Here is a 26,448-nt window from a genome sequence, read left to right on the forward strand (position 1 = left end):
TCCTGTGCTTTGGCACCTCCATACCAATCAGTGAGGCAACCAGTCGGAAGGCTGTCCACGGTACACCTGTATAAATTTTCGAGAGCCTTTGGTGACATACCAAATCTCCTCAAACTCCTTGCGAAGTATAGCCACTGGTGAGCCATCCTCATGAAGATTCTCAGAGATGTTGACACTCTGACGGACAGTGCTGCCACAATTTTAGACTCCCCAGTGCGAGAAGCTGGGCCATCTCAAGGGATCCCTGGGTGGGGCCCAGTAATAGGGATAGCATTAGGCTGGTTGATCTGTCCCTCACTGTAATGGAAACAAAGATGGAACAGACTCCCTTGAGCATTATCTTCTGTATGAAACAGAGCAATCTGATATTCAGGCATCCTCAAGGGAAATGTGAGAGTTTGATTCGGTTGGAGAAAACAAAGAAATGGTTTACAAAGAAGACAAAGAAACAAAAGGTAAATTGGATCAGCCTGTTTGTAGATGACACTAAGATTGGAGGCATTATGTACATTGAGGAAGGCTTTTAAAGCTTGTAGAGAGATTGGAACCATTTGGAAAAATAGGATGAAAAAGTGGCTGATGGAATTTAATGCAGACAAATGTGAGGTATTGCACTTTGGAAGGACAAACCAAGGTAGGATGTACACAGTAAATGGTAAGATACTGAGGAATGTGGTAGAACGGAGGGATCTGGGTATTCCCTGAAAGTGGCATCACAGGTAGATAGGGTTAGAAAGAGAGCTTTTTGAATATTGGCCTTCATAAATCAAAGTATTGAGTATAGGACTTGAGATGTTATGGCAAAGTCGTATAAGATGTTGGTGATGCCAATTTTAGAGTATTGTGTGCAGTTTTGATAACCAAACTACAGAAAAGATTTCAATAAAATTGAAAGAGTGCAGAGAAGATTTACTAGAATGTTTCCAGGAATTCAGGAACTGAGTTGCAGGGAAAGGTTAAACAGGTTAGAATTTTATTCTCTGGAGCCTAGAAGAATGAAGGGAGATTTGGTATATTTGGTGGGTTCTTGCTTTCTCTTGCAAGTAACTCATGAATAAATATCTGCACCACAATTCCAAAATCAGCCAAGTTGTTTATCGTGTAGGTTGCATGGAAATACCAATGGACTGATGACCTAGGGTCAAAAATGTCAAATGGAATGCAACCCATAAAAATGTGGAGTTGTTTTCTTAGAACATTGGAGACCAAGAGGGACATTGAATCTCGGTGTTATGTTATGAGGAGCCTCAATTGATGGAATAAGAGAGATCAAAAATTAGAGAACTTTAAGGAAATTGCTCAAAGGATATGAAGGAAGATGAGAAATAATGTTTTCAGCCAGAGGGTAGCAAGGCTCCAGAATTCACGCCCAAAAGAGTATGAGAAACAGAAACCAACACCATATTTATTCATTGCTTAGAACAGGGATAGGCAACCATTTTTTTTTTAAACTCACATTCCACTTTAAGTATTCCCTATTCCGTCGGTGCTCTGTGATGAGTAAAGGATTGCTTAAGGTGGGATGTGAGTAGGAAGGGAAGGTTGAGAATCACTGCTCGAGACCCAATTCTTACTGAAATATTTTGCTTGAGAAAAATTGTCATTGGCCCATTTCCTTTGGAGTTCTGAAACTGTGCACATAACGAGTCAATGAGGGACGATTAAAACAGTGGTTTTCAAACTTTTTTTTTCCAATCACACCCCACCTTAAACAATCCCCTACTAATCACAGAGGACTGATGCCATAGGGAACACTTAAAGTGGAATATGAGTTTTAAAAAATGGTTTCCCACCCCTGGCTTAGAAGATCCCTTCTAGGATTATAACTTACAAGGGTATGAATAGAGAGATGGAAACGTGAGAGAGATACTTTTGGTCAGTGTGGTTGTGATGTTCTATTTGCCTTTCTATATTTTGATAATTCTCCTGTGATACTATGATGTTTACCTGTCCTCCAGTTAAAGATAAGATCTGGTTGTATGAGGAGCATGGAATTGATGACATCCTCTCTTCCTCAGCTCTGGTTAAAGTTGGCGTAGCAGTTAGTGCAATGCTGTTACAGCAGCAGCAATCAGGACTTGGGTTCAAATCCCGCGCTATCTGTAAGGAGTTTGTACATTCTTCTTGCGTCTAGGTGGGTCACTCCCACCATTCGAAACATCCGGGGTTGAAGGTTAATTGGGTGTAAATTGGGCAGCATGGACTTGTGCTCCAAAACAGCATGTTACCATGTTTGTCTAAATGGCTTGTCATCATTGAAATTGTGTCCTGCTTCGACTTTGCAATCAAGGATATGACGCAGTTTGCCTGCACCTAAGTTTTTATATAACCTGATGCCTCTGTATTCTATCTACAGAGATCATTAGAGCATAAGCATTGCATCCAAATTTCAGTGAAAGTGTTCCAATCTAGGCAACATTTGATGCAATTTTTAAAGAATTATGAACTGGCACCTCAATTCCAGAGCAGGAATTATGAGGAGAACCCCAATAGACTGCCTTATTTGTACTTTTAAATTTGGTATAAATGGGGTTTCTTTCCTGTCATAATTGGGAAAGATTATTTTGCCTTCTGTCTCATAAAATAGCACATTAAAATGATGCATTAACATCCAGTCTTCCTCTGAATAATTTCCTCTGGATTTTATAGTTTATGTTTAATAATGCATTTCCTTTTCAATTATTTATTGCTTCATTTATTTTTAATTCATATTGAACCTTAAAGGAATCAAATACTTTGTGTGTTCTGAATTACACGGATAACTTTGAAAAATATAAACAGTATTTTATGTGCTTTGTCTGCTTAGTATCTTTCAGTACTAAGTTTTTGGTGAAAGTTTAAGATATATGCTCTCTTCTCTAATTACTTGATCAGCCTTTTCTTACAAAATCTGTTCCATATATTAAACCTTGTTGCTTTTTTAAGTCTTTTATTCAAATTATGCTGGCACATTCTTGAACCTTTAGAAATAAAGAAAGTAACCACAGATTTGTAGCATTCATCTGAAGAATGAGCGCTGTGGATTTTGAGGATGTGTTTCACATCCCTACACAAGGGAACTGGTGCATGAGTAATCACCCCACCCCCACCTCCCCATGGATCTCCTCCTGTACCAGACCATACTAATGTAACCTGTCAATCACAATTACTAATTACCACAATATTGTGGCTAAAACACCAGAAACTTTGACAAAAGCAGTGACTATAAAAACACCAGCAGTAATGAAAATAACAGCGCATGCATGTAACGCGTGCAGACGAAACCTCGTAATTCGAAGTGTCATTGTAATTGGTTAATAATGACAGCTCTGACCAGAGTGAATTTTAGAAAGTTCAAAAAGTAAATTAACATTGAGTTTTAGCCTTGTAGGTATATTGATATATGTCAGCTGGGCTTACAAAAAATGTTTCTGTTGTAATAACAGGGATTTTTTTTAAAAAAAATAATAAATTTCTGCTGAAACACTGCACAACAATTTTATAGACAGTCATTTTGGTATCACCCCCTCTGATGGTATCACCTGGTGGAGTCCGCACCCCCACTAGTGAACATGTAACAATTCCAAACAGACAGATAATCAGAGAATCAGCCCAACGTAACCATGCCTGTTGAAAACAGACCTCCTCTCCTAATCCTGCACTTGGTCCAACTCTTCTCATGCATATCCAGGAATATTTTAATTAGATTGTGATTTCTTCTTCTGCCCCCTTCTCAGACTATAGTTTCAAACCCTCACAACCCTCTTGGTGTAAACATTTTCCTCCATCAAATTCTTCTCATTTTTGACCCATCTGACAAAGAGAAATCGCAGCTTCCTATTCACTCCATTCAATCCACACAATATTTTATACACCTCAATAGAATCTCTCATCCTCTTCTGTTCTCACCAATCAAAGTTGATCCAGTCTCTCCCCATAGATACAACTTTCCAATCCTGGCCACATTCTCATTAATCTCCTCTGAATCCCTCTGCTAATACAGTAAACAGTAATGTGAACTTAACCCGAGGTCTACATACAGTTCTAGAATACAGTCCTGGTTTGTATTTCTTGTCTTGACTAATAAAGGGAAGTATACCATCTGCCTTTTTTGCCTCTCCAGCTACCATTAAAGGAGCAGTTTCTCTACATCTCTCAACATCCTCACATTTATTGGAAATTCCCTTCCCTTGTTATACTATCCCAATGCATTATCTCATAATTTTCTGGACTAATTTGCGTTTACTACTTTTCTTCCAACTGACCAGACTATTTATGTCTTCCTCTAGTTTATAGCTTTCCTGTCAACTGTACCATCAATGTTTATATTGTCTGCATATTGTCCTCAGCATTCAAAAGTCAGTTATTTGTGTGCATTGTAAAAAGCAAGGATAAAACCTGTGGAACTACATTGGTGTCTTCCAGTCACAGATACACCTTCAGCCAATGCCCTTTGCTCCCTGTCCCTGAGCCGGTGATAGATCCATTTTCTCATTCACCTGCTGGTTTCTGCTTTTTTCACTGAAGGGTATGATATTTACAGTAAATGGTCAGGCCTGAAGGATAAAGATGAATAGTGAGTCCTTGGATGCTGGTCCAGTGCTTTCAAAGTGGCCACGCAAGTGGATAGCATGGTGGAAAGATGTATACTGTGTCAAGCTTGCCTTTGAACATTGTAGTTAGGAAGTTATGTTGCAACTTTACAGAACACTGATCAGATCACACTTGGATTATTGCGTGCAGTTCAGATCACCAAGCTGCAGGAAGGGCATGATTTCACCGAAGATTCACTGGAGGTTGCCTGGAATGGAGTATTTTATCTATAGAGAGAGATTGGATAGGATGGGCTGAAGAAAATATCTCAGATTGTATGAGGCAGAGATAGGGTAGAACTCATGTCAAGTGAAAACACTCTCCAAACACCCTACAAATAGAACACAAATCAGAGACTCTATAAAAGTTGACACACTTCAGGTTGCCCAAAAAATACAGTCACCAGAACTCTCTGAAGCACTTAGGGACTCTTAACATATTGTCTTATGCCAGCAATTCCCTCCAAATATTGACATTTTCTTAAACAATTACTGACAGATGCAAGGAACTTGCACAAGAACTAATTAATTCCCAAGGCTCACTGTAAGTTGTGACATTCTCTGAAACCTCTGAACAAGTACGAATACTCTTTGTAAACTCAACACAATTTGGAGACTCTCCAGGTACTGACACAATACCTTACACTGTGGGCAGATTCAGAAAAACTGACAAAGGGGCTCACTGGATACTGAACTGCATCACGGACACTCCACACACACTGATACACACATAGCACTCCCTATAAATACAGTTAAATCCCCATTATCTGGCATTTAATCAATCCGAAACTCAAACAACTGGCAGGAAAAAAAAATCAAAGATATAAATAAATACTTTTTAAATAAAATAGAATTAATGAAAAGATTTAAATAAAAATTTTTAAAGTTTAAAATTGTGGGGGGCGCGGCAAGATGGCATAGAAGAAAGACATGTGTTCCACCTTTCCCCAGCTGGATTATTAAATACCCGATTTTAAAAAGTATAAAAGTGGTTAAAAATAATATTTACAGTTTTTTGAATAACAGTGATTCACCATGGCTACCAAAGCTATTAAAGCTCAACTTAAGAAGAAATTACCATATAAAAGTGTATAAGAACTGAGGCTTACCCGTACAACTGAATCCACAGAGTCGTTGTTGGGAGCCTCCAAGCCTCAGAGGACTCCTGCCAGTTCAAGCTTGACCTCAGCACCAATCCTGCAGTCGCAAGATGGTGCCAGCATTCTGGTGAGTTTGGTCGTAGCCGACCTGCGTGCATGTGAAGCCATGCACGCGGGTGGCCCAACTGACAAAGGGGCCTGTGAGCCCGCGACATTGCTGGTTTGTACTTGTATTTTATGAGGCCTAATATAAGTCAGCAATTTATGAAGCGTCTTGAGTGACTCAATAATTTTTGATATCTCCTATGTCAGTGTTGGCAATTATTGCCACTCTACATCCATATGTCAATTTGACTGAGACTCAATCTTACAATGCCTAACTAATACATCATTTAAAAGACAAAATAAAGTGCAAAATGTAAAGTAAATTGAAAATATAACAAATTTGTAGTTTTATGTAAAGTTCATTTTAATCAAGTAATTCCTGTAACACAAAATTTAAATTCGCTACGCTAATTTTGCCACCATCATAATAAACTCTTTCCCCCAAATGAACAGATAAAGCCTCAGTAATATACCTAATACCAATAAAAAAATATAGACTCTTACTAGGCAGGGACAGGGAGACAATGTGGGAGAATTTTGTCTTTTAAATGATGTATTAGTTAGGCATTGTAAGAATGAGTCTCAGTCAACCGGAAAATTTGCATTTCTGGTATCCACAATCCTTCTAGGTGCTGGATAATGGAGATTTTACTGTATTAAGAAAATTCTCGCAACCTTTGAAAGTAGCCGCTTTCTCTTCACCTTCTACAAATTGACATATGGATGTAGAGTGGCAATAATTGCCAACACTGACATAGGAGATATCAAAAATTATTGAGTCACTCAAGACGCTTCATAAATTGCTGACTTATAATAGGCCTCACAAAATACAAGTACAAACACGCTCCAAGAAATTGTGACTGACCTTGATTTTGTGCAGCATGGCACAGGGGACAAGTGAAGCAAAGGTGTGGATCTCGACTTCAACTACAGGGACTGAAACGCAATCTTAGGAAGAAATGGCGAACTTTATTATGGAGAGAATATGATGGAAATTAGATAATTGGGGTGTGAACAGTTCAGATCAACTTGGCCAAGGAAGGGAATGGAATTGATGCCATGCAGGTAATGCAAATCAATAATAATGGTTTCATTCTTTCTAAGGTTCAATTGAAGGAGATAATAGATACAGCAGGGAAACCGCCCTTGGTCCATGCCATCCATCAACCACCATCGTCATTCATGCTGCATGAATCCTGTCTTCTTTATTTTCCCTCCATTCCCATTAACTTCCCTCCAACCCTGCCACTCATCTGCAACTAAGGGCAATATAGTGGCTGATTGACCAACCGATCCACGTCTTTGGGATATGGGAGGAAACTGGAAGACCCAAATAGGAACCACACGGTCACTAGAAGAGCATTTAAACTCCACACAGTCAGGAATGAACCCAGGGCGCTGTGAGACTAGAGCTCTGATCCTTGTACCATTAGGCTGCCCACCACTCCACTCAGACAGTTGGTAAAGCATAAATGTGGAACCTGATCCCACATAGTTAGTCAACATTACCAAAGAAGGACAGGATGGAGAAGGGAAGAGCATGGGTCATTTAGGGTCTTTGGAGAAAGGGCTGATCTGGAAGGTTCAGATTTCAGATTTACTGTCAGAATACATCCAGGACATCACAAACCATCCCGAAATTATTCTTCCTGCAGGCAAAGCAGAATTGCCACTTATAAATAATGCAAAAAAAAACTACATAATGTAAACAAGTAAAGAAATGTAAACAGATAAAGACAAAGGGAAGAGATACAGGAGGATCAGAGCCAACACCACCAGGCTGAGGAACAGCTTCTTCCCACGGGCAGTGACGATGCTGAATGAGCAAAGGAACTGCTCACACTATCCATCCGAGATTCTCATTTGTACAGAAAAAATTATTTATTTTTATAGATATAATATAATCTATTACTTGTCTGTTTATCTGTTATCTGGTTGTGTGTCTGCATGTTTTTGCACCGAGGACCAGAGAACACTGTTTCATTGACATTGACAGATGACAATAAACTTGATTGAAATGTAAACAGAGAAAGTAAAAGGGGTCGTACAGTTGGAATAGCAGTTAGTGCAACGCCTTTACAGCACCAGCAATAAGGACTTTGGTTCGAATCCTGCGCTGGCTGTAGGAGTTTGTATGTTCTCACTGTGTCTGCATGGGTTTTCCCCAGGGGCTCTGGTTTCCTCCCACCATTTGAAACATACCAGGGGTTGTAGGCTAATTGGGTGTAATTTGGGTGGCACGGGCTCATCAGCTGAAATAGCCTGTTACCATGATGTATGTTTAAATTTTTTTTAATTCATTTAAATTTAATTAAAAAATCAGTGAAGTGCAAAAGCAAATGTCCTTAAACAAGTCCCTGATTGACCATGTCATTGAGGAGTCTGATGGTGGAGGGGGAGCAGCTGTTCCTGAACCTGGTGGTGTGAGTCTTGAAACACCTGTACCTCTTTCCTGATAGCAGCCGCGAGAACAGAGCATGTGCTAGATGGTGTGGATCCTTGATGATTGCTGCTGCTCTCTGACAGCAGCGTTCCTCGTAGATGTTCTTCATAGTTGGGAGAGTTTTGCCTGTGATGACCTGGGCTGTATCCACTACCTCTTAGGGGGGCATTACACTCAGGGGTATTGGTGTCCCCAGACCAGGGAAGGTAAAGCCACTGTTGGAATTGCTATGTCTAGGTTTAAAGAGGATATAGGGATGAAACTATACAACCTCGTGCTCGGGAAAAAGAAGGTTTGGATTGATGGATGAGATGATACAGCTGATCAGAGATCACACTGACAAAGGAGTTCATAAGGCCCCCACAGCTTTTGGAAGAGAAAAGAGCCAATGGCTTAAGAAGTAGAATCACAAAATTCTGTGGACACCGTGGTTGAAGTAATATCACAAAATGCTGGAGAAGCTCAGCAGGTCAAACCGTGACCTTTATGTAGCAAAGGCAAAGATACAGAACCAACATTTTGGGCTTGAGCCCTTCATCAGGTTTGAGAAAATGCCACCAAGCGTCCGAACAAAAAGGTAGAAGGGGGAAGGGGGTGGGAAATGCAGGAGATAGGTGGAGAAAAGAGGGAGGAGACAGAAGCAATAAGGGGGAGGAGGGGTGGCTGGGTGTGTGAAAGAACTGGAAGGACAGGAAAAGGGGGAGGGGAAGAAGAGGCAAGCAGGTTTAATGGAAAGCAGTAAAGTCAATGTTCATGCCATGTGGCTGGAGGGTGCCCAGACTGAAAAAGTGTTGTTCCTCCAAAGTGCAGGTGGTGAGGGTGGGACAGTACACAAGGCCAAAGACAGACATGCGTGTCCTGGAATTGAAATGGTTGGCCACTGAGAGGTCGCTGTGGTTGCGAACGGATGGAATGAATGGAATTAGACATTAAATGTGGCCTCACCAGATCTAATGATGGAATTCAAAACAAAAAAGGAGGTGGGGTATAACAGAGATACTATCAACACTAGTGATAATTCCATTTCAAGTTTTAAACAGAAAATGCGATGAAATTTCTGCAGAAACAACAAATAAATGGACAGGATTTCTCATATAGTTCATCTTCCACTGTAAGTGATATTGGATGTCTGTTATAAATATTCCACAGATTTTGACACTTTTCATCATGGTTTGTTGATTGGATGGTGGCACCACAAGCAGTATTGGACATATCTCCAATTACCTCTGAACTAAGGAGGTAGTTAAAGAGCCCGCTACATTGGTTGGTCAAGAGCAGTGGTTTTCAAACTGCCTCCCTGAACTCACATACCACTTTAAGCAATCCCTATGCCATGTGCTCTGTGATTAGTCAGGGATTATTTAAGATGGTATGTGAGTGGAAAGAAAAACTTTGCAAACCATTTTTTAACTCGTACCTAATAGACTCGTTATGCGCACAGTTTCATAACTCCAAAGGAAATGGACCAATGACAATTTTTCTCAAGCAAAATATTACAGTAACAATTAGGTCTAGAGAAGTGGTTCTCAACCTTCCCTTCATAATCACATACCACCTTAAGCAATTCCTTACCAATCACAGAGCACTTATGGCATAGAGTTTGTTTAAGGTAGAATGTGAGTTTAAGGGTGCAGTTTGAAAACCATTGGTTTAGAGGAGTATGTGGGCAAGATCAGGTATGGATGGCAAATTTCCTCCCTTGAAGGAAATCAATGAACTAGATTACAATCCCCAAGTTTGATCATTGCCATTTCTGAGCAAGCTTTTTTTTCAGATTTATTGATCTATTTGAAACCTTTTTGCTCCGTATCATGCTGTTTTAGTTGTGGATACTTAAAGATTGGTTGACTATTGAATTTTAATCAGTTGGAATTAAACCCATCTAATCTTTCTTTCTCCCTCTACCCTGCTTTTTATCTCTCTAGGTGGATGAACCGACTGGGACTAGCTGCAATTGGATATGCACCTGATGATAAAGTGACCAGACCAGATGAAGGTGAGTTGAAGCTTTCAGAACAGTAAAAGAGATCTCATGCTTAACATAAATCCTTTCCAATGGGAGCTGGGTGAGGGAGGGTCTGCCTGCTCCCACTCACAGTCAAAATTGGTAGGCACTGAGCAGCAAGGTAGGCCCAATGGTTACCAACCTAGAAATGATGCAGTCAATATATAGACAAGTACATTCTCTTCTGTAAAAAAGACCACGTGAACACAATGAAGGTATGTGGAATCCTTTACTCCCTTGTTTATTTCAAACAATTTCAATGAGAAGAGATTTTATTTCAAAATCCAAGGTGGAATTTTTGGATGCGAGTAAGCCACTTTGTGCTTTCAGTTCTTAGTTGGATGAGTAATGCTACCCCCAACCTCAATTCTCATGAAAATTCAAGATTGCTAAGTTTGATTGAATTCAGCCACTGATTTACCACACAAGCTTCATGAAAATTATGAAAACCTATTGCCTTTCTGTACAACAAGCTGTTGGAAAAATCTGTTCTGGGTGTCAGGTTTCAGCACCTTCTGCCTGAAGGTGGCAGCAAGAAGAGAGCATGGCCACAATGATGGAGACACACCAGGAGTGTGCAGATGAGGGAATCTGGTCCCAGCGAACAACTAGATGGTGAAATTCAGTGACTTGAGCAGCATCAGTGAGAGAAAATGAGTGGTCAGTGTTCTTTTGGGTGAAGGGTTCCAGCTCATTCTTTTTCTCCCACAGTTGCTGTTCAACCAAGGATGATGTTTTTTTTAAATGTTACCAGCTCCCCATATAGTACCCATGATGATCTTAGCTGTATCTGCCATTTTCCGGAGCTTTGGGTGTTCTAGAGCATCTAAGTTTCCAAATCAAGCCATGACGTGACCAGACAGTACACTTCCCACAGTCTAGCTGCGTGTCCAAAGACACACTAAATCTCCTCTGACTCCTTAGAAAATAGAGGCATTGGTGTGCTTTATTTGCAGATAGTTTAAACTTAATTTACTGTAACATAGGAATATGTACAGTGGCTAATGTTTCTTTTCGACAAGAAAAAGCCAAGAGAAATGATGTTCAAGGAGAAGTTGTCATTTGTTAAAATCACTTCTTAATGCACAATTTTGCTTTGGTTTGTGCTGTTTCCACAGTAATCACTGCACAAAGGTCAACTGTGGAATTTCTCCACTGGCCGATTTTCCTAGACATTTTTAAATTATTCCTTGTACACGTACAAGTCTGACAAACCAGAATTTCTGTCTGTGCCCAGTATCCTTGGGGAAAATGTGACCTGTATTTATTTGTTGCTGGGAAGAGAGTGAAACTGACAGGAAAACACAAAAATCATGGGCTCCCCAACATTAACAGCAGGACGACTGTGAGCATTGTTCAGCAAATTTTCCATCTAATATATCACATGACTGGTGGAGGAGCTGACAAAAAGCAATCAGAAAGCAGATGTCAGCATGGCAGTGTAGCAAGCCGAACTGCTGCCTCAAGGCTCCAGTGACCCAGATTCAATCCTTATCTCCGATGCTGTCTCCAGTGCATGCTCTCACTGTAAACCATGTAGTTCATTCCACTCACACACCACTTTAAATATTCCCATTACCATCAGTGCTCTGTGATTAGTAAGAGATTGCTTAAGGTGGTATGTGAGTGGAAAGAAAAGCTTGAAAATCACTGTTTTAATCATAGACTCATTATGTGCATGGTTTCATAACTCCAAAGGTAATGGTCCATTGACAATTTTTCTCAAGCAAAATTTTTCAGGAAAAATTGGATCTAGAGCAGTGACTCTCAATCTTCCCTTCCCTTCCCACTCACATACCACCTTAAGCAATCCCTTACTAATCATAGAGCACCTATGGAATAGGGATTACTTAAGGTGGTATGTGAGTGGGAAGAAAAAGTTTGAAAACCACTGGTGTAAACTTTGTGGGTCTCCCCTGGGTGTTCCAGTTTCTTCCCACATCCCAAAGATGTGCTGGTGGGTCAGCTAAATGGCTGCTATAAATTGACCCTGCTTCAGTTCCAAAACTGGAATTTGGCCTGAGGGTAAGGAGTAAAAGGTTTAGAGTTGATCTGAGAGAAAATATTTTTATGTTGTGGATAGTTGGGATCTGGAAAGCACTGTCTGGGTATGTAGTAAATATTTAAATAGTATCTGGACAAACATTAAAATCACCAGGTGTTGTGAGTGAGGAAACAGGTTGGTACATCTCAAAGGGAAGGACTCTGAACAGTTTTTTTTTGTAGTAAAGGATCTTATTTACAGAAGGCAAGTGTGGGAAATGGTAACTGATGCAAAACACACGCACGCACGCACGCACGCACGCACGCGCGCGCACGCACACACACACACACACACACACACACACACACACACACACACACACACAATTTACAGCATTTGTGGGAAAAGGTAGCGGCACTGAAACAACACGCACAGTTTATTAGCGATCGTGGGAAAAAGTTTGTAAACAATTAAACATACACAGGCAACTAATAATGAACGTGGGAACAGAACTGCATACACACACAAACAACCAAGGGAAAAGTCCATACGATGCTTACCACCCTTTCACTTTGTGCAGGCACAGCTCTATTCTATTTAGGGACAATAATCAATGCTCCCAAACCTCACCAACAGTTTCTCCAGTGCTGTTCAACATTCCTCAGCCTGGAGTGAACCAGGGTGGTCCTTCAAAGATGGCAAAAGAGAGAACGTAGAGCACTAGTTCCTTTATGGTGCTGGAGGGGGTAGCCCAGGTCATTAGCAGGAGCCAATGCAGGGTAAATCCAATTACAACAGCCAATGGCCCAAGGCAAAGCACAGGCAGGTTGGAGAGTCCAGTCCAGGAAACAACAGCAAGTTGTGCTCTAATTGGTGGGATGGAACCAAACCTTGATTGGTAGCTGGCATGTACTCCATCTAGGTAGGGGGCAGTGCTGTCATGTGACATCCATGACCCTTCCCAATACACCAGGCAACAGAAGCTATAGACCAAGTGTTGGTCAATGGGATTAGTCTAAAGGGGACGTGAAGTCCGGCATCAATCTGAAGAGTGGAAGGGTTCCTTTCTCTGTGGTATCTCTTTATCACTCTTTGATAAAATCACCACAGAACAAACCACTAATGAAACATTGGTTTTCATGTCCTGCAGCCTGCCAATCCAGAGTTAGAAACACATGACTTTGGATTATTTCGTTCACTACCCTAACAATAAAACTGCTTCTGTCAGAGGTAAAACAAATCATGCTGAATTACTAATTCTTGATTCAATAGCAGAAAAATTTTGCACAAATTCTGAACTCCCAAGAGACATGGTAAGATTAAACTTGAAGAGATGAAACATTGTGCAGTTTAGAGACACCAGGTGGAGATGAGCACATCTCTCTAAACACAGGGCATAATTATTCAGTTTAAACCATTGTTTTAGCCCCACTTGCCTCTGCATTTAGTGCATCATTGTCATTCCACCATTTCAATCCACTTCTACCCACTTCTCCCTGGTTCCATCTGCCCTTCACTTCTCCCCTTAATGGTACTCATTATTACATCAAGTTCCAGTATTGGTAGCCTTTATGTTCCCAGCTTCACACTTTCCTCCCTTCCCTCTCACTTGGCTCCTTTGAACTCATTTTCCCTGTCTCCCTTTTCATTTTTTCTTCTCTGTTTATCTGTCACCAATCATTCACCTACCTTTGTCTCCCAAATCCACCACCTCCACCTGGCTTCTTTTGTCTGTCACCCCTCCTTGGCCCTCCGATTACCTACTGGCCCCTGTCTCACCCCTCCCCTCTCTGGCTATCTTCCCTCTCCACATTCAGCCTTAATGAAAGGTCTCAACCCAAAACATTAGCTGAGAGAAGCACAATAGGCTGCAAGTGCTGTGATTGTATTAAGAACACCGAAATACTAAGTAAGTAGAGACACTGACGTGCTTTCTTCATGAAGCCATTGGTGTGTTGGGTCCAGGAAAGATCCTCCAAAATAGTGACTCAGAAGATTTTAAATTTTTTCACCCTCTCCACCTCTGATCCCCCAATAATCAGGATTGTATGCCTTTGTCTTTTCTTTCCTGAAGTACACAATCAGCTCCTTAGTTTTGGTGACATTGAGTGCAAGATTGTTCTTGGTGCACCATTCAGCCAAGTTTTCAATGTCCATCCTATATCCCCTTCCTTTATACAACCCACCACAGTGGTATTGATGGCAATTTTGTAAATGGTGTTATTGTCGTACAGAGCCACACAGTCGTAGGTGTAAAGTTTATAAACCAGGGGACTGAGAACACAGCCCTGTGGTGCTCCAGTGCTGATGGAGATTGTGGAGAAGTTCTTCCAATCTTCACTGATCTTTCAAAGGTTTCCTGAAATAATCTTACAAATAAGAACTTGAGTAAATGATAGACAGTCAATAGTTTGTATGCAAAAGACTTGGAAGTGATCTTGCTACTCAGTTGATCAAAAGAGGAAAATTAGGGGGGGTTAAAACTCTTCTGCTCAAGAAAACAGAGGATTGCTGATTTTCCTTGACATTTAATGAATCCATTGGCAAGATCACAATGTTGGAGGTCATATCTCTTCAAGTTGTGCCTTCCTCCTGCTATGGGCTTGAATGGTGATTTGTAATACACTGTTTTTATTCCTCATTAGACTACTGGAGTGAAAGTGACCAAGAGGATCTTAACGATTCTTTAACTGTGAAGGCAGAAGGACCTTCAGCTGTATGTGACACCTGTCCCCGCATACCATCAGTAAGTTCATTTGTATTTATGGTTATTACCAAGCAAACTCCGTGAGCAGCACGCTTATAGTGACTAGTGAGATACTGTAACAGTGCCAGTGACCCGGGTTCAAATTCGCCGCTGTCTGAAAGGAGTGAGTACATTCTCCCTCTGACCTGGATGAGTTTTTCCTGGGTGCTCCTGTTTCCTATCATCCTCCAAAAAAGTACAGGATTGGTAGGTGAATTGGATGTAATTGGGCTGCACAAATTTCATTGGCTGGAAGAGCCTTCTCTGCTTCGCTTTACTGTTTTTTAAATTGCATTTACCAGCTCGTGCAATTCATAATAGGGGGCTTCATTAATAAGGGGATTGAGTTCAAGAGTAGAGAGATCATGTTGCAAATCTCTGGTACCACCATATTTAGAGTATTGTGTTCAGTTCCCGTCACCTCATTTTAAGGATGTGGAAGCTATGGAGAGGATGCAGAGGAAATTTACCAAGATGTTGCCTGGATTAGAAAGCCTTGAGACAAGGTTAGCAGAACATAGAAGGATGACAGGAGACTTGATAGAGGTCTCCAAGATTATAAGAGGCATAGATAAAGTGGACAGCCAGTACCTGTTTCCCAGGACAGGAACAGCAAACACCAGAGGACATGTACAAAATGAAGGGAAGGAAGTTTAGGAAGTCCTCAGGGGTAATTTGCGCAGAGAGTTGTGGTTACGTGGAATCTCTTGACAGGGATGGTGGTGCAGACTGAAACATTAGGGGCATTTAAGAATCTCTTAGACAGGCACATGCATGAAAGAAAAATAGAGGCTTATGGGGTAGTGAGGGCTTAGTACTTTTTTAAAGGAATATATGGGCTGGCACAATATTGAGGGCCTGTAATGTGCTGTATATTCTATAAATGTTATTATTAGTCAAAATTATATTTAACAGAAGCTTTCTGATTTTAAGCTGGATTTATAGCTGGAAGCATTTAACGTTATACAGGGTTTAATTCAGTGATTAATATCAGGTAGGCTGGTTTCCATGAGGCCTTGTGGTTTAGTTCTTCTTCCTGCTTACTCCCACCCCACCATCTTTCCTGCTGTGATCAAAACATACCACACAAAGTGGGTGAGGGTGTTTGCAGATTCAGGCTATGGCAAAAATGCAAATATATAGAGTACTTTACTGAGTTCCTTCCTTCAAAAGTCCTCCCAAAATATGACTGTAGGGTGAACTCCCACTAATTCTCCCACCATCACTCACCCACTCCAATTCTTTCATGACTCAACTCACTTTATTCCGCAACACCCCCAGTCCTGATCTGTGCTAGACACATTGTTTTCTCCTAGGCAGGGGTGCAGTGCTAATGTTTTAGGTGCCAGAGCTCACCAAAAGCAGCAACAAGGAGGTGCCCAGAGCAGCCCCATGAGGTGCAGAAGCAACGTTCTGGAGAACTCCAGCAGCCTGCATCCCTGCACCTGGGGCTTCTCAGTATGAGGCCTGGCATCACTCAGCAGTTGACGTGCACTGAAAATTCTCGGTGGACCCTGGATGATAAGAAAAAGTGACGACCCTGCTGAAGCTGCTCTAACAGCAGTGCCACTACAGGTACGGACCCAGGAGATCAGGGAGCAGAGACACAGCACTGCTCTGCAGGGTCCTACTGCCTGTCATGTTGTCAATGACTCCATACTGACTTTAGATGGCTTTTAAAGGAGCCTACAGTGTTTGTTTTTTTTTAATTTGGCAACCACAGAGATCAATGATGATAGCGCCTGGGCTGAGCAGTGACCCATGAGGGTTTGCCTGCTCTGGGGGAGCAGCAGATTGGACCATGGCATCAGAAATGAGGAGAACACCCCCCAGATGAGAAGGAGAAGCTTAGTAGATGAGCCTGCAGGGTGGTGACCTCAACAGCGGACTAGCAAGGGACACAATGGGTGAAAGACTCAGACAGGTTGCGGGCTACTGGAGATGCGGTCAAAGGACCCGCACAAGCTTCAGGCTCAGGATTCGAGAAGGTTCTAAAGACAAGAAGGGCTCCTAAAGGGCCTCGGGCACTGAAAGCTTCCTGATCGTGTTGAAAATTTGGATCTGGTTGCCAATGGTTTGAACTGTAATCTGTGTGGCTGCAGAGTCTGTGGGAGGAATGGAAACTAAATCCATGGGCACAGTGCTTCGGAAGGGACCTTCTTTTGCTTCTCTTTCTCCTAGTGTTAAGGACACTAGACACTCGTGGTGACACTTTGCTTTATGGTAGACAAAGGTTGGTGTATCATGTATTTTAATGAATTATTACGTGACATAAAAGGAACCTTTGAAACTTTGATCAGCTGACAACTTCACCAGGCAGGCCAACCTCTGAGAAGGGAGTATGGCTGTGCATAGGTCAGACATATGGTGTTCAGATACGATGTCCATCGTCAGTAGTTTGTGTCACAATGCAACACACAAAAGTACTGGAGGAACTCGACAGTTCACGCAGCATCCTTAGAAAGCATGTAGGCTGTTGGATTTTCTGGCTCATGCCCTTCTTCAGGGGTGCCGAAAATCATGCCAGCATCTGAATAAGGGTGGGGGAGTGGACACAGTTGGAAAGGGGAAGAAGGAATAGAGCTGAGAGGTGATGGAGGATGGGGTACAGGACTGAGAAAGATGGCTCTTAATGAGAGAAAGGAAGGGAATGGGGTGGGGAGCTGGAGCAAGGATATAGGTGATAGAGGAAGCAAAGGAGGGAAAATGGGGGAAGGATCAAAAATTGGAGAAGTTGGCATTGATGCCATCTGGTTGGAGTCTGCTGAGTGCTGAGAGGATATAAGGGTTTGCTCCTCCAATTTACGTATGGCCTCAACCTGAGAGTGCATGAGGCCATGGACAGACATATCATGTGTGGGAATGGGATGTGGAATTTAAGTGAATGGTCTCTGGGAGGTCCTTGCTGTTGCATCAGACAGAGTGAAAGTACTCAGCAGTATAACAGTGCAGTGTGGAGTGAATTTCTGAAGATGATGATGGAGGCAACCACTGAGGAGACTTTAAATGGAAAAGTGGAATGGTTAATAGTTCATCTTTAATTCTCCATCGGGCACACAAAACTCAAAACGGTCAACCAGTTTACCTATCTCGGCTGCACCATTTCATCAGATGCAAGGATCGACAATGAGATAGACAACAGACTCGCCAAGGCAAATAGCGCCTTTGGAAGACTACACAAAAGAGTCTGGAAAAACAACCAACTGAAAAACCTCACAAAGATAAGCGTATACAGAGCCGTTGTCATACCCACACTCCTGTTCGGCTCCGAATCATGGGTCCTCTACCGGCACCACCTACACTCCTAGAACGCTTCCACCAGCGTTGTCTCCGCTCCATCCTCAACATCCATTGGAGCGCTTTCATCCCTAACGTCGAAGTACTCGAGATGGCAGAGGTCGACAGCATCGAGTCCACGCTGCTGAAGATCCAGCTGCGCTGGGTGGGTCACGTCTCCAGAATGGAGGACCATCGCCTTCCCAAGATCGTGTTATATGGCGAGCTCTCCACTGGCCACCGTGACAGAGGTGCACCAAAGAAAAGGTACAAGGACTGCCTAAAGAAATCTCTTGGTGCCTGCCACATTGACCACCGCCAGTGGGCTGATAACGCCTCAAACCGTGCATCTTGGCGCCTCACAGTTTGGCGGGCAGCAACCTCCTTTGAAGAAGACCGCAGAGCCCACCTCACTGACAAAAGGCAAAGGAGGAAAAACCCAACACCCAACCCCAACCAACCAATTTTCCCTTGCAACCGCTGCAATCGTGTCTGCCTGTCCCGCATCGGACTTGTCAGCCACAAACGAGCCTGCAGCTGACGTGGACTTTTTACCCCCTCCATAAATCTTCGTCCGCGAAGCCAAGCCAAAGAAGAAAGAAGAAAATTCTCTGTGGAAATCTTTTCTTGAATTTGAACAACCACATTAGGCAGTAATAAAAATAAATGTCCTGCCACTGGCTAAATCTTGCCCTGCATGAAGAATTATACAGCTCCCTCTGACAGGAAGCAGGTAGTTACAGCCTTGTGCATGCAACATGTCTGAGATTACTTGCCTGAATTTAAAGGTGAACTGAACTTCCCTTCAGATTGCATGGGTTGAATAGTCATTCATTGTTTTAGTCACTGTTTCTTATTTCCCAGAGCTGGGTAAAGTTCCTGAAGCTGCATTTTTTTAATCATTCTCAGAAAATGGACATTGCAGACAGAGTCCCTCCCCATGGTCCTGAGCACAGGAGAGTCCAAAGTATTAAGCAGCCTGAAGTGCCCATTATTTACACTGGTTAAGGGTAGCACTAATTCCCTTCTCTGAAGAATATTAATGGGCCAGTGCACAAAAGGGTTCGAGAAACTCACCAGTTCCAAAGAAGGTGGATCCAATACCATTGGGATGGTTTGCATAAGCAGGAGGGAAACTAATATCCTTGCAGGGAGATTTTCTTGTGCTGCTCCGGGGGGTTTAAACTAGTTTGCCAGGGGGATGAGAACCAGAAGGAGAAGGCAGAGAGTAGAGCAGATGGTGGAAAGGTTAATGTAATGTGGAGTGAGTTTGTGAGGAAGGACAGGCAGAGGAGGAAGTATAAATGTAGTCAGCTGGGGGGTTTGAAATGTGTTTATTTCAATGCAAGAATTATCAGGAGATGATCGTAGAATATAGTACATAGAATTATGATGTTGTGGCTATTACTGAGACTTGGGTGACGCAAGGACAGGATTGGCTAATGAAGCATTTAGATAGGGAGGTTAAGTGGATAAGATGGGAGGTAAAGGGGAGGGAGAAGCATTATTATTCAATTATCATATCGGCCACAGAGGGGACAATGTGGAGAGGGATTTTCTATTGAATCAGTGTGGGTGGAAGTCAAAAACAGGGAGGGAGTGATCACTGTATTGGGTAAAGTCTAAAGACCCTCAAATAGCCCTCAGGACACTGAGGAGTAGACAAGTCAGCAGATTGTGGAATAAATTTCCCTAATATTGACTGGCTCCTTCTTACTGCAAGAGGGATAAATGAGCAGAACTTGTCGGGTGTATCCAAGAAGGATTCCAGACACAGTATGTTGACAAGCCAACTACAGAAGAGGCCCTACTGGATCTAGTACTGGGTAATGAACCTAGTCAGGTGACAGACATCTCGATAGGGAAGCATTTTGGTGAAAATAACCACAATTCCCTGACCTTTAGCGCAGCTATGGAGAAGGATAAGAGTAGACCAAATGGTAAAGTGTTAAATTTGGGAAGGACTAATTACAATGGAATCAGGTAGGAACTGGGGAGACAAAATAAAGTGCAGGATATTTTGAGACCACTTGTGTAGAGTTCCAGATAGGATTGCCCCATTGAGACAGGGAAAAAATGGTAGGGTAAGGGAAATGTGGTTGACAAAAGAGGTGAGACAGCTTGTTGAAAAAGTAAACATACAGGTTCGGGAAGCAAAAGACAGGAAAGAACTTAATAAGGAGAGTTAGAAGGGGGCATGAGAAGGCCTTGGCAAGTAGGATGAAGGAAACCCTAAGGCATTCTATGCATATGCAAAGAGCAGAAAGAGTGAAGGTGGGGATGCTTCAGGACATGTGCCGAGAGCTAGGGGAGGTCATAAATGAATACTTTGCTTCAGTGTTCACCAGAGAGAACAACTGTGATCAATGTGAAGTCCGTACAGAGCAAGGTTTTGTATTGAAACATGTTGAGGTCAAGAATGGGCAAGTGCTGAATCTTCTTAAAAACCCTGGGATTCACTAGTCCCCAAGACTGAACAAGATATACCCCAGATTACTAGAGGAAGTGAGGGAAGAGATTGCTGGGGTTTGGCAATGATCTTTGCCACAGGGGAGGTACTGGAGGATTGGAGAATGGCAAATATTATCCCCTTGTTTCAAAAATTTAACAGGGAGAATCTTGGGAATTATAGACCTGTGAGTCTAATGTCAGTGGTGGGCAAACTATTGGAGAAGATTCTTAGGGACAAGATTTACAAGCATTTAGAGAAGTACAGTTTCTCAGGGATAGTCAGCATGGCTTGTCAGGGGATGGTCATGTCTCACAAGCCTAATTGAGCTTTTTGAGGAAGTAACAAAATAAATTTATGAATGTAGGGCAGTAGATGTGGTGTATATGGATTTTAATAAGGCATTTGACAAAGTCCCCATGGTAGTCACAATCAGGAACTTATAGGGCATGGGATCCATGGAGTTGTGGCTGTGTGAATTCAGATGTCGCTTGCCTGCAGAAAGTAGAAGGTAGTAGTAGATGGAATGTTTTCTGCCTGAAGGTCAGTGATGAGTAGAGTTCCGCTGGGATCTGTTCTGGGACCCCTGCTCTTTGTGATTTTTTTTTAATGAATGGACTGGTCGAAGATGTAGAAGGATCATTAAGTAAGTTTGCAGATGACATGGAGGTTGGAGGTGTTGTGGATAGGGTAGAAATTTATCATTGGTTACCACAGGATGCAGAGTTGGGGAGAAAAGTGGCAGATGGTTCAATACCAAAAGGTGTGAAGTGATGCATTTTGAAATGTCTTCTTTATCTCTTTGGCTTGGCTTCGCGGACAAAGATTTATAGAGGGGGTAAATGTCCACGTCAGCTGCAGGTTCGTTTGTGGCTGACAAGTCCGATGCAGGACAGGCAGACACAGTTGCAGCGGTTGCAGGGGAAAATTGGTTGGTTGGGGTTGGGTGTTGGGTTTTTCCTCCTTTGTCTTTTGTCAGTGAGGTGGGCTCTGTAGTCTTCTTCAAAGGAGGTTGCTGCCCACCAAACTGTGAGGCGCCAAGATGCACGGTTTGATGCGATATCAGCCCACTCGCGGTGGTCAATGTGGCAGGCACCAAGAGATTTCTTTAGGCAGTCCTTGTACCTCTTCTTTGGTGCACCTCTGTCACGGTGGCCAGTGGAGAGCTCGCCATATAACACGATCTTGGGAAGGCGATGGTCCTCCATTCTGGAGACGTGACCCACCCAACCCAGCTGGATCTTCAGCAGCGTGGACTCAATGCTGTCGGCCTCTGCCATCTCGAGTACTTCGATGTTAGGGATGAAGGCGCTCCAATGAATGTTGAGGATGGAGCGGAGACAACGCTGGTGGAAGCGTTCTAGGAGCCGTAGGTGATGCCGGTAGAGGACCCATGATTCGGAGCCGAACAGGAGTGTGGGTATGATAACGGCTCTGTATACACTAATCTTTGTGAGGTTTTCCAGTTGCTTGTTTTTCCAGACTCTTTTGTGTCGTCTTCCAAAGGCGCTATTTGCCTTGGCGAGTCTGTTGTCTATCTCGTTGTCGATCCTTGCATCTGATGAAATGGTGCAGCTGAAATAGGTAAACTGGTTGACCGTTTTGAGTTTTGTGTGCCCGATGGAGATGTGGGGGGGCTGGTAGTTATGGTGGGGAGCTGGCTGATGGAGGACCTCAGTTTTCTTCAGGCTGACTTCCAGGCCAAACATTTTGGCAGTTTCCGCAAAGCAGGACGTCAAGCGCTGAAGAGCTGGCTCTGAATGGGCAACTAAAGCAGCATCGTCTGCAAAGAGTAGTTCACGGACAAGTTTCTCTTGTGTCTTGGTGTGAGCTTGCAGGCGCCTCAGATTGAAGAGACTGCCATCCGTGCGGTACCAGATGTAAACAGCGTCTTCATTGTTGAGGTCTTTCATGGCTTGGTTCAGCATCATGCTGAAGAAGATTGAAAAGAGGGTTGGTGCGAGAACACAGCCTTGCTTCACGCCATTGTTAATGGAGAAGGGTTCAGAGAGCTCATTGCTGTATCTGACCCGACCTTGTTGGTTTTCATGCAGTTGGATAACCATGTTGAAGAACTTTGGGGGGCATCCGATGCGCTCTAGTATTTGCCAAAGCCCTTTCCTGCTCACGGAGTCGAAGGCTTTGGTGAGGTCAACAAAGGTGATGTAGAGTCCTTTGTTTTGTTCTCTGCACTTTTCTTGGAGCTGTCTGAGGGCAAAGACCATGTCAGTAGTTCCTCTGTTTGCGCGAAAGCCGCACTGTGATTCTGGGAGAATATTCTCGGCGACCCTAGGTATTATTCTATTTAGGAGAATCCTAGCAAAGATTTTGCCTGCAATGGAGAGCAGCGTGATTCCCCTGTAGATTGAGCAGTCTGATTTCTCGCCTTTGGTTTTGTACAGGGTGATGATGATGGCAACACGAAGGTCCTGAGGCAGTTTTCCCTGGTCCCAACAAAGCTTGGAAAACTCATGCAGTTTGACATGCAGAGTTTTGCCGCCAGCCTTCCAGACCTCTGGGGGGATTCCATCCATACCTGCTGCTTTGCCACTTTTCAGTTGTTCAGTTGCCTTATATGTCTCATCCTGGGTGAGGACCTCATCCAGCTCTAGCCTTAGGGGCTGTTGAGGGAGCTGGAGCAGGGCGGAATCTTGGACTGAGCGGTTGGCACTGAAAAGAGATTGGAAGTGTTCTGACCATCAGTTGAAATGTAGAATAATGGATAATGGCAGGATTCTTAATAGTGAGGAAAAACAGAGAGACCTTGAGATCCAAATCCATAGATCTCACAAAGTTGCTGAACAGGTTGATAGGGTAGTTAAAAAGGTATGCTGGTTTACATTTGTCACAGGATTGAGTTCAGGAGTTGTGAGGTAATGTTGCAGCTCTATATAACTCTGGTTAGAGCACACTTGGAATATTGTGTTCAGTTCTGGTCACCTCATTATTAGAAGAATATGGAAGTTATGGGTAGGGTGCAGAGGAAATTTACCAGGATATTGTCTGGATTAGAGAACGTATCTAATGAGGCAAGATTATCTCAGCTACGGATTTTTTCTTTGGAATGACAGGTGACTTAATAAAGGTCTACAAATTTGTGAGAGGCATAAATAGGGTGGACAGCCAGAACCTTTTCTCCGGGGCGAGAGTATCAAACCACAGAGGACATCTGTACAAGGTGAGGGGAGAAAAGCTTAGATGAGACTTCAGGGGTTAAGTTTTTGCACAGAAAGTAATGGGTGTCTGTAATGCATTGCCAGGAATGATGCTGGAGACTGGTATAATAGGGTCTTTGAAAGGTCTCTTAGATAGGCACCTGGATACAAGAAAAATAGACTGTTATGCGTGTGAGGTAGGGAAACTTTAGTTTGTTGAGTAGGATTCTATCGGTCAGCTCAACTTTGTGGTCTGAAGGGCCTATACACTGCTGTAATGTCCTATGTCATGAAACATCTATAGAAACCACCTGGTAACCAATATTTCAGGCTTGAGCCATTCAACAAAGTATGATCAAAAACAAGAAAGCCGCCTGGATAAAAAAAGTTGGGGAAACTCTCAAACCAGATGGTATTAATATTGACTTCTCCATTTTCTGTTAAACCCCTTCCCCAAGTCTTTCTCTTTCCCTATCGCCTGTCATCCAGCTCTCCACCCTTGTCCCTTCACTCTCCATTTTGACAGATACCCCCTCCCTCTATTTCTCAGATTTTATTTCTCTTCTACCCTCTCAACATATCCATCAACCTGTTACCTATTGGCATGTGCTCCTTCCATGTCTCTTCCTTCCTTCTCTCCCCCTCCTCCCAATTTTTTATTCAGGTCTGTCTGCATTTTACTCCTACGTTGACAAAGGGCTGAGGCCTGAATCATTGGTCACCCTTTACTTCCTATTGATGCTGCATGACCTGCTGAGTTTCTCCAGCACTTTTGAGTATTCCATTACAATCGCAGCTTCTACATACTTCCCTTTTTAACTCTATTTATGGGCCAAATGGTTTTTAATGACAATCCAGTTGCTTCATTAGTGAGATGAGCTCTAATTCCAGATTTATTTAATGAAATGTATTTAGGTTTCCCAGCTGCCAAAGTGAGATTCAACCACGTCCCTGAATCAATGGACTGAGACTCTGGCTATTAATATAGTCACATAACTGTTCCAGTTGATGTACCATGGCAATACTGCAGTGCTATCTGTTTCAATGCCTGGAAATCCAGGTCCAGAACATTACAGGGAAACATGAATACAATTCAGGATAAGAGATTCTTACATGAAAAATAATCCCCTCCACACTCCTTCACAGTTCTGACTTGAATCTCTAGGAATAAGAAACAAATTATGATTATGATGACTTGTTCTTAGCAGATAATGCGTAAATTACGACTTTGGATGAGAGAGATGTTTGAAAATGAAAATTTTTAAAAACTGATGTAGATACAGGGAATGCTGGAAACACTTGATGGGGCCGGCAATATTCAAGGAAGGAAAACAAAGAGTTGAAATTTCAGGTCTGAAGAATTTGAAAGTATTGGTGAGGTGGAATGGATTTCAGACTCTTCTCTGCACATTTCAATGAGAAGAACAGGCTGATGCCAAAGAGAGCTCCGTGTCACCCTGATGAACAGGCCCTCTGCATAGCCGCAGCTGAGATGAGGAAAATCCTATCCAAGGGCAGCGGGACCAGCAACATTCCTGCTTGGGTACTGAAAGACTGCATAGACCAACTGACGGAGGTTCTTACGAACATCTTCAACACATCAATGCAGCGGTCCATGGGCCCAGCGGGTTTCAAGGCATCCCAGTACCAAAGAGGGTGACGGGAACAGGCCCCTCTGTGGCAATGAAGTCCACTATTATGAAATGCTTCGAGCATCTGGTGATAGAACACATCAAAGCACACATCCCAGAGACCCCCATTTCAATTTGCCTATAGACTAAATGGTTGCACTATATCCTCTCCCTCCACTCCATCCTGACCCACCTGGAGAAGGACACCTCAAAAGCTAGGATGTTGTGCATCGACCACCTTGGTATTTAATATGATAATTCCCCAGAGGCTGGTGAAGAAGCTGTCCTCATTGGGATGCAACAGCCCTCTCTGTAACTGGATTCTGGACTTCCTAACCGAAAGATCACAGTCTGTCCAGGTCAGCAGAAGAACGACGAGCACCATCACACTGAGCGCTGGTGCACCAAGGACTATGTGCCCACTCGCTCCCCTTGACACTACTGACCCACGACTGCATCGTCATATCCAGCTCCAACTGAGTCATTAAAATTGCAGACGACGCGACAGTAGTTTGTCTCATCAACAATATTGAGTCACACTACAGTGAAGAGATGGAAAATCTCGTGATGCAGTACGAGATGGACAAAACATGGACAAAACAAAGGAGGTGATCATGGACTTTAGGAGGACCAGAAATGATCACCATCCTCTACACATTAATAATTTTGTAGTGGAGAGAGTAGAGAGCACCATGTTCCTCGGACACGCAACATCTCCTCACTTGACAGAAAGGCACCACAACAACTGCACATTCTGAGATGATGGAGGCATGCAAGGCTATCAGAACTATCCTATTGACTTTCTACAGTAGCTCTATCAAAATCATCCTAGCTGACAGCACCACAGTGTGGTATAGTTGCTGTAGAGCATTGGATCAGAAGTCAACCCACAGGACCATAAGAGCGGCATAGAGGATCACTGGAGATTTGTCCATTGTCTGCAGAGGGTGCGCAAAATTGTTGAGGACCCCTACCATACAGCA

General features: G+C 42.9%; 1 protein-coding gene across 1 annotated transcript in view; it reads left to right on the forward strand.

Annotated features, from left to right (window-relative positions):
* The window catches only part of LOC138740666 (connector enhancer of kinase suppressor of ras 2), a 763,661-nt gene that overhangs the window by 702,406 nt on the left and 34,807 nt on the right, over window positions 1–26,448 (forward strand). Inside the window, exons 19-20 of the mRNA XM_069893653.1 lie at window positions 10,145–10,215; window positions 14,854–14,954. Coding sequence (XP_069749754.1) covers window positions 10,145–10,215; window positions 14,854–14,954 — 172 coding nt within the window. The remainder of the gene's footprint in view (window positions 1–10,144; window positions 10,216–14,853; window positions 14,955–26,448) is intronic.

The sequence above is a fragment of the Narcine bancroftii genome, chromosome 8, assembly GCF_036971445.1.
Source record: "Narcine bancroftii isolate sNarBan1 chromosome 8, sNarBan1.hap1, whole genome shotgun sequence".
Lineage (NCBI taxonomy): Eukaryota > Metazoa > Chordata > Chondrichthyes > Torpediniformes > Narcinidae > Narcine > Narcine bancroftii.